Raw genomic sequence first — 9,395 nt, forward strand, 5'->3', positions numbered from 1 at the left:
CAGTTTCTTCCTCTGCCTGGTGCCCCAGAGCAGCTACATAATTACCTGCAGAGTCAGTTTGTAGCACTGTGGTGACTTCTCTTGGATTCAAGTGATTAACTTCACTACTGCTGTAGCGAACAGGGGTTTCCTCATGTTCTACTGACTTGGCAGGGAGAAACTGCTTCATTCCTTTCCACCAACCTTCATTGTAATCAGAAGCCAGAGAGACCATTTATTTGTACAACCGATATCTTTGTCCAACCCTTCATATGCAAGAGTATTTCTGCTTAGAAAGAACACCCAGTGCAAGGTGGACACCAGCCTTTGTATTTCAGCCTGCTCTCTGCTTTGATGTAATATGCAGTGGAGGGCAAAAAAAGAGTAGAAATCTCCATCTAATACATATGCAGAAGCAAATCAATGCAGTCTTACGCAGTCAGGCAGTGCTTAGTGTAAGGATGGTTTTTAATAAGTTTTTCTCAATACTTTCCAAGATCCACCCTAAGGAACCAGTAGCCCTGTAATCTGCTCTACTACTGTCCTAGTACACTTGTCTTAGCAGGGACACCTAGAAAGCAGGTTGCTGTCAGGGGTCTCATGTTACCTGCAGCAATTCAAAAAATGACAAATCTTCAGCGCAGAGATGGCAGAGCACACACACTCTTACACTCTACCTAGTGAGTAGCCACAGCAGTGTGACTACTCCATTACTGGGACCATGACTCTTTGTTTCTTACTGAGCACTCATAGAGACCACACAACACCTGGTCTCCCTTAAGAGGAAGACACATAGGACAATCCAGATAAGCTTTCCACAATAAAAAGAACAACATGTATCATGAGAAACTTGCACTTTCTACTTCATTACTGATTAACCAGACGAGATTGTGCAGAAGAGTAGAAATAATGAGAAGAGCATGCCACTTTTCTATCAGTGGGGGGTGGGTCGCATGGGCTGGAAAATGCACGCCCTTTGTACTACTTCCACCTATAGTAGAGGGGTTTCCTTCAAAAGAACAGAGATGCAAAGTCCACATGAGTTACCTGCCCGGTCCCAAGTAGGCAAGTCATAGGCACCTTCAGTTTTTTTCTTTCTGGAAAAATAGAGAAAGAAATGTTAGCAAACACTGTATTCGCTGGTAAGAAACCTTTGAAAGTGCAACATAACACCTGAGTTAATAATTAGCCAAGAACTCACATTGCTACTTGCTGATCTACCTGGAGGAGTCCTCCACTTTATTTAACTTTTAGAGTTGCCACTGCAGAAGCTTCTAAGTTCTGGCTCTCAATAAATTTACCTTGTTACCCACTTATGATCCATAGGAAAGTGATAAAAGAAATAAGGAGGGACAAGTGTGTAGATTAAAAGACACACTCAACCGTGAAGGTAGGCTAATATGAGCAAATGACGTTAGGCTGGTTCTGGATTCAAATGCAAATTTCACAAATCAATCCACTCACAAAATTCACAAAACCAAAAAACCTGGTTTTCTATTTTGCTATTTTTCCTAACTTTCTGCTTTTTTTCTACAGTCCTTCGCCCAAAAACAGCTGGAAGTGCCTCATACTCTTAACTGCACCACTGTCATTCCCTTCATATTTCAGTGTAAATTAATGCCATCACTAACAGTGACAAGTGGCAGAGAGAAGCAAACGGTTTTCAGTGCCTGGCAGGCATCACATAAGCAATCTCTGGAGTGTTAAGAGCCACCAATTACAAGAAAAAAAGATTTCCAGATCCACTGATAAGAATTCTAATTTGTTCTCCCCAGGAGAAATCTCCCTCTGTTAAGAATTATTGCTAAGCTGCTTTACCCTCCCCCCAAAAAGCAAGTGAAAGAACACTTTCTGATTTAGTTGTGTAAATCTAATTACAATTATGACTTTCCAGGCTGTGAGAAAGCAGAAATTATTCTTTTCTAGCATACATACTGTGGGAGCAAGCACTACAAATGATTCTTGTCTACAAGTGAGGGAAAGGCAGCTGTACTATCTCCTCAAGATCATAAATTTAGCTTTTACAAAGAGCTCAAGCCCCTTGTTTTTCCTAGTGGAAAACATTCACTTCTAATGTAAGGCTACATTTTTATTATTGATAGTAAAAACCTAATCTTAAAGCATGACTGTATTTAAATTATTTCATTATTTTAAAATAAAGAATAAACAAATTTGTGGAAGAGATGGGAGGTGTTATAGCTGGTAATAAAAACTGGAATGGAAAAGAAATGATAAAATACGATGGCTTACTAAGTAATTTCCTCCCCTGAAAACCCTCTAGTTCAGCCCATGGGCCCAAGCCCTGGACCAGGACAGCCTGGTACCCACAGGGCTGCACAAGAGGCAGCGACCTGGCAGGTAAGTGAGCAAAGGGTACTGATGCCTGAGCTCTGCCTCATTAGGATCATCTGGAAACTAGTCCCCTTTTCCCCATCTGTGAAAAATCTGTCTTCTACCAAAGTGATACCTGAAAAAGTTGAGGATCACTGTTCTAGTTATGCTAAGACTTAAAAATTGATGTTTTTAAAAATGAAAGTTATAGTCTATATAGCTAGGACAAAAATTAATGGTCTGAATATTACAGGTTGAGTACAAAGGATTTTACATATTAATTCTCAAGTGCAAACGTTGTTTATTCATTACATGTAAGTGCTTAGAACAGTGGTTGGTGTGACGTAAGGATTCAGTAAGTTGCAGCTGTTTGTATTATTTCTCCTTCCAATTTTCTACAGCATATTGATAGCACCTGTTCCTTTATTCTTTGTTGACAAGCTAATAATGAGCAATTTCAATTTCATTCCTGGTCCAGTTCTCCAGCTCAGCCCTCTTCTCCTGAATACTAGGTACGGATTTCAACTCCTTTTGGGAATCTGAATGAATATTCAAGAGTTCTTTAAAGACCATGCCAAATTGATTTCAGAACCTAACTCCTGCCTCCCTCTCAAAACCTGTTCTCCCCTATCCTTACTCTTGTACCTGTTTTCACCCAAATCAGTTATATTTATTGATTTATTTATTATACCTTCATAGCAGCTGTGGATAAGAGCATAAGCTGGGAAGCCTGGTCTGAAACTACCCTGCTACTTAACAGCCAGTGACCTTGATCAAGTTACATGGCTGGCCTCATCCTTACTTTTATTGTGCAATTCCCTCAACACTCCACACACACTTTCCCTTCTGCCCCTTTCCGAAGCCCTTTCCTTCTCTTGCCTTCTTCCTTGTCCTCATACTGACCAGCTCCCTGCTCAGTCTCAGAAATCTGAGATCCATCTGCTTCACTAGCTGTGACCCATTGTGTGTCGCATGCCAAAGCGGACAGTTCTCTGCTGTGTATACTTTCTTCATCTCTAAGCTTGGAGGTTTACTCCTCTGCACATGGCTCACAACTTGGCACAGCAGCAACTAAATATTCAGATACTGTTGAATGATTGGGTGAATAAAACCATCCTCTTTCTCTTCCAAACTTGTCCCTCCTGCTGTTATCTCAAAATTATGACATCACTAATGCTCTAACTGAACAAGCCAGAAATGCCAGAGCACCCCAGATCCTTTCTTCTTTGGCAGACAACGAAAACACATCCTTTTCACGCTGTTTTGAAACATCTCCCCTCCATCTCTTCTCACCTTCCCAGAGCTAGTGTCATGTTTCTGCCAGACTAGTTTCCCAACTCATTTTTCTTCTTCTTATATACTTTTTATTGAACTCAGGCCCTTTTACTGAGCTATTTCCCCAGCCCCTCTTTCTTCTTCTTCAGTTAATCCAATTCACCCTTCAAAATCCTGAACTATCTTTCAACAATTCTGTGTGCTTAAAACTCAGTGATTATCCCGTCCACAGAATAAAGGCTTCCAGAAAGCCAGTCCCTATTCAGGCCCAGACTATTATTTCTACTGCTGCTACTACTCAGTGAATTGCCAATGCCTCAGTCTTGAGAACTGTGAGAAATCAAGGTTTGTTGTTTAGATTTCTCCACATGTATGTTATCGCCTTCTAACACCCCAATAGTCTAAGACATCTGTCTACCTTCCTCTATCTAGGCAACCCCAATTCCTTTAGGTGAAATATGAGGATTCCCCTTTTGTAAGGAAAAGGCTTCAAATAAATCTGAATGCTTCTGTTCACTGCTTTATGTATAATTCACTAAACCACAGGATGATTCCTTATTTTGTGTCAGAAAATCTTACTCATCATTTTGGAGAAATGTATTTGTCTCTTCAGTAAAAATTACTAAATACCTATTAGACATTGATCATATTATTGCACAGCTCTCAATATATAATGCATAATCTAATATTATAAAGGTACTAAATAAACTGGGAATTGAATAGTAGTTTTTAATGGGAATAAATAAATATAAATAATTTTTATTCTAAGGACTCTTATTCTCAAATGGGTAAACTGTACTGAACGTAGTTCATCGCTACATTTACTTTCTATTTCACATTGGAATGCACCCTCTGACCCCAGGACCAGCGAGGTGAACTACCTCTGTACTAACCTGTTTCTCCAGTGCCAAGCACATACTAATATTAGGATAAGAGTAGTGAGGACCATGACTAGCACAGGGACAAGAACAGCAGCCAATGCTACATCTAAAATTATAAAAATTAAAAAAAATGTAAAAACCTCATTAACATCAAAGGCATAAAATTTTTAAAAACTTAAACCACATCAACACAAAAAGCAGAAATCATGAGGAAAAAGACTGAAAAAGATTAGTTGTATCATTGTTTAACATTTCCTGTATCAACAAATAGCTTATCTATCATTTATGAAACAAGACAGGGCCTGAGTTAGCAAATGCAGACAATTTAACACATCTTTACATTTACGTTTAAAATTTTCATTAAGTTTTAAATCACCAAAATAAAACTGAAAGACAAACAATAGGCAGGGAAAGTGAATTTTATGCATATGTAATAATATAAAGAATTAATATAGGACTCCATAAGCCAAATGCAAACAATAGAAAAAAATCAGTGATCAATTAGCAATACATTAAAAAATATAAGTAAGCATTAAACATATTAGCTTCATTAGTAACCAATAAATAGAAGTTAAAACAAGAACAAAAGCATATTTTTGATTATCAACTTGGCAAATATTTAAAAGAACAACTAATTATTGAAGCAGATACCAGGAAATGGGTATTTTTTAAAAATATAAATATAAACTATGTTTCTGATTGGCATTATGGGGAATATGTACACAAACATGAGAATTGATACTTGTACAGCTACAATTTACTCTTAGGACAAAATCAAGAACTCATGAGGAAAAAGACATTCAAAGTTGCTCATTGCTATTTCTGCTTAAGAATAAAAAATTGGAAATAATGTGAATACCCAATGATGACAGGGAATAAGTGAATCATGCTGTCTTCCTACGGGTAAAATATAATTTAGCGCTTGAAAATTGTGTTGTAACATAACAGCAATTGTCTTAAGCACAAGAAAGCTGACCAATAAAATGTTTATTAATAGGTCAGAAACAAATACTAGAGAACTTAAACAGAATCCTGGGCCCTTGTACAAAAAGTGAAATGACCAAGGATTCCCTGCAGTGTTAGTTTCTTCCTTCATCCCTCAGTCCCCTCCTAGCCTAGAAGATGAGAACAGTGGCCACTGCTGATATTCACTTGGGGCCATCCCCCAGATACTGCAGTGAATCTAACTGCAGCATCTTCTTTACTCCTTTCACACTGTATCCAAGGGGTGGGGGGTGATGGCAGAGGGGAGGGACAGCACAAGCAGTAATGAGAGCTCTGAGGAGCCAATGGATGGGTGCTAGGACACAGACAAAACAATTACCTTTGGGTAGCACAAGGAACCCCTTGATCAAAGCAGAGAACAATAGATGCAACTAAGTCTCTTGACTTAACAAAGAAATTCCCTCCAGTGGTTTGTACTTTTTAGAGAAGCTGGAGAAGTAACAGAGTGGGTAAAGATCTACCAGTCAAATGTTTGGGAAAATAAGGGAATGTTAAAAATAGTTTCAGTTGAGAACAAAGAAAAGTTCATTAGTGAAATCTGAAAGATCACCGGCACACATCAGACCATGACACGACTTTGGTCTGGATGTAAAAATAAAGAACGTGAAGTGCATAAAACAAGAATTATGACTCGGTCAAGGACAGACTCAAATCAGAAAAGTAAACGTGTACTTTTCTAAAATATGTAAACCGGAGAGGACAGTGAGGTTTAGATGAATGTGGTGTGACTGAATCAGAGACCTTACAGTACCTGTTAAGTTCTAAAAAGTAATAAATTCATGCATCATCATTTTAAAGAAAAAAAAGCAGGAGGGCTTCAAATGAGAAAACCAGCCCATTCTGTTGTTTCTTTTAAAAGATCCTACATCAGAAAAAAGATTTAACCCTGAGATTCTGATATTCTTTAATCAAGTTCTGGATGAAACAATACTTAAAGTGACTCTTCCTGCATTTAGGCATGTGGCCTGGGATTTTGCCTAAACACAGCTGCCTTCTACAAACTGGAAGATCTTTGGGATGTACTGAGATTTCTCCTTGTAGCTAGCATTTCCTGAAGTGTAAGAATGAAAGTCATCTTTGTTAAAATATCTCAAATGATAGGAAAGACACTGGCATGTGGACTGCTGAAGGAAATCATCTGAATCTAGGCCAGCTTGAGAAAGTAAGAATGATTCAAGGGCTGCATGGCACAACTTACTCCATGAATTGTGCCCACTTCCCTATGCTTTTCCTGAAAATCAGCATGCCTTTTATCTGTCCACGCTCGTACTACTTCCACTGTAACAGTTTTCTCCCTGAATTTTAGCTGAAATTTTGTTTTTTTTAAACAACTAGTAAAAAGAACTATATTTTATGTGTTTTAACCATGCAATGCACATTTGAACACCTTTCTCATTGAAAACACAATTTGAAAGTATAATTTTGCACAATTTGAAAACAATTTAAAAAGGAAAACAGATTAAAATTTTTTTATGAATATGTTAAAGTACTTGGTTAGAAAATACTAAGTTTTACCCAACAGTTTTGCTTCTGTTTTTCCCTCTTTGCCACCAAGTTCCTTATCTAGTAAAGTAATATATCTCTAAGGCAAAAAAGTGCTTGGTTTTAGTGATTTGCACAAACAATAAGTCTAAGTCTAACACTTAATAGGTTAAGCTGAACGGAAAAATTGCAAACAGAAGGGCTGAAAACAGCAGCCATCTTTCAATAGCACTTTCCCGTGGTGTCGCAGAATAGAACACAGATCAGGGCAGCCAGTGTTTTCTCTAAAATGGGAAATTAAATTTTTAAAAGTACATTTGGAGGGAAAGAAACCAGGGACATAAGCTGGAAACAGTCTTGAAAACATGTTATAAACACACACTACAATGTACAAAGCATTTGTGCCCCTGCATACCTTTGGCTACATTTGGAGTTATGGTTGTGTTCTTGACATCAGGAGTGACAGTTGTTTGCTCTGTGTGTACAGGAAATTCATTACTACTGCGAGGTTGTAAAGGTTGAGTATATTTTGGGGCACGACCTTGAAAAAAGTTAAAAATAATTTTTTTATCTACACCTTGATTAAGATAAATTTATTTAACATTTAAATACCCATTATAGCACAAATTCAGGCACCATCACATTCTCACATGAGAAGCAGGCATACCTTTGGCTACTTTGGGAGGGGCTGTGGTGTTTTTGATGTCATTGCTGTTCTGAGCAGGTGGAGGTTGAGTAAGTTTTGGAGGACGACCTTGAAAAAAGGTTCAGAAAATTTAAAATTTTGTTTTTAATAAATGATAGCTAAATAATACAGTAATATTAAATATCTTTAACATTTCATAAAGTATTCAATCTTGCAGAGTAATTTTAAACCTCAGAGAATAGATCAAAAGTATATTTTTGATATATTTTGATATATATTCTATGTTAAGCATATAAATATACCAAATTTTTCAGATTTTAAATAATTAAATCATCTAAAAATGATCTTACACAAAATACTAAGGAGCAGAATGATGATGAAATTAACACCAGACAGGTGTCACAATTTGACATATTACTTTATTAATGTCGTTATTATCGAGAATGAAGTACATGTGAGACACAGGAGTAAAATAACATAAAAGTACAGTAAAATGTTGCAAGGAGTTATTCCCTTTTAGTTAATTTAAAGTGAGAAGTACTTAGATCTCAGTGATGGTTTTATTTTTTATTTATTTTTTATTTTTGGTGGAACCAGGGGTTGAACTCAGGCCTTTGCACTTGCCAGGGAAGCACTTATTCTACTGAGCCATCTCACCGGCCCTCTCAGTGATGGTTTTAACCTTCAGTGCTTATAGTACATGAGACGTGATTAAAATTTATTGAAACTGAAGCTATATTTGAAAAGGTGTATCAATATATTAGCTCACATGAATGATGTGACTTCTTTTACTTGCAATTCTGGTAATCATTGAGATATGCAACTTTTTAATATGACAATTACTTTTGAAAATTCCTAAAAATACTATAACTGAACACAAAAGCATTTACATTTTACTACTTTCCCCAAGAACAGCAAAAGCCATTTAACTCCTCAGGAAGAAGGATTTTTCTTTTTTTTTGCAGAACCGGGGATTGAACTTGCGCTTGCCATAGAAGCGCTTATTCCACTGAGCCATCTCCCCGGCCCCAAGAAGGATTTCTGAATGTTCAACACAAAGAATTAATCTATGTCTGAGGTGACACTTTTGTAACTAACTTGATCTGATCATTACACATTGTATGCATGGACTGAAATGTCACATAAATGTATTTTCTAAGAGTACCAATATAAACAATTATCATATGTCAATTTTTAGAACTGTTTAAAAATTAATTCATTAAAAGTAACACGTTAAGCACATTGTCTTTTTACCTTTAGGAATATACTGACATCCAAGCAGCTCCACTTTCATGGCAATTTTCTGCTGCCACTGGGTAGGGTGCACTCTAATAAAACGCGCAATAATTGGTGGCAAAAAGTTATTACGCACATCCTGGTGATAATCTTTGTTCCCTTGAAATAGCTTTAAAAAAAAATTATTGAGACTTTACATCAACAGAGCTCAGAGCAAAACTGCTCCACTTAAAACACATTTTGTTTTTTCCTCTGAGCCTTAATATCTGTAAAGTATGACAAGAATTAATTTCTATAAAATAACCATAATTTATAAAGTTTTTTTCATTAAGATTTATAAAACAAAAATACTGAATACAAAAATGATTTTAAGGTGATTTAAGAATTGAACAAGAGTGCTAGCTTGGCAATTTTGGAAAAGAGTTGGAGTTCCAGAGAAAGTTTATCTTTTTAATTTATTTTTCTTTTCTTTTCAAAGTTTTATTGATAAACATATAGCAATGAGACAGTTTCAAATCAAATCGAAAGTACAGTTTCAACAAATAATACACTGCATATAT

At 36.6% G+C, this 9,395-nt stretch overlaps 1 protein-coding gene across 1 annotated transcript in view; it reads right to left on the reverse strand.

Annotated features, from left to right (window-relative positions):
- Dcbld2 (discoidin, CUB and LCCL domain containing 2) overlaps nucleotides 1-9,395 on the reverse strand; it is a 136,328-nt gene that overhangs the window by 2,550 nt on the left and 124,383 nt on the right. The window contains exons 10-15 of the mRNA XM_004636577.2: nucleotides 8,854-9,004; nucleotides 7,621-7,707; nucleotides 7,369-7,494; nucleotides 4,479-4,572; nucleotides 1,027-1,076; nucleotides 46-183 (exon numbers count right to left, since the gene is read on the reverse strand). Of these exons, the coding sequence (XP_004636634.1) occupies nucleotides 46-183; nucleotides 1,027-1,076; nucleotides 4,479-4,572; nucleotides 7,369-7,494; nucleotides 7,621-7,707; nucleotides 8,854-9,004 (646 nt within the window). The remainder of the gene's footprint in view (nucleotides 1-45; nucleotides 184-1,026; nucleotides 1,077-4,478; nucleotides 4,573-7,368; nucleotides 7,495-7,620; nucleotides 7,708-8,853; nucleotides 9,005-9,395) is intronic.

The sequence above is a fragment of the Octodon degus genome, unplaced genomic scaffold, assembly GCF_000260255.1.
Source record: "Octodon degus isolate 3935 unplaced genomic scaffold, OctDeg1.0 scaffold00081, whole genome shotgun sequence".
NCBI classification, from domain to species: Eukaryota; Metazoa; Chordata; class Mammalia; order Rodentia; family Octodontidae; genus Octodon; species Octodon degus.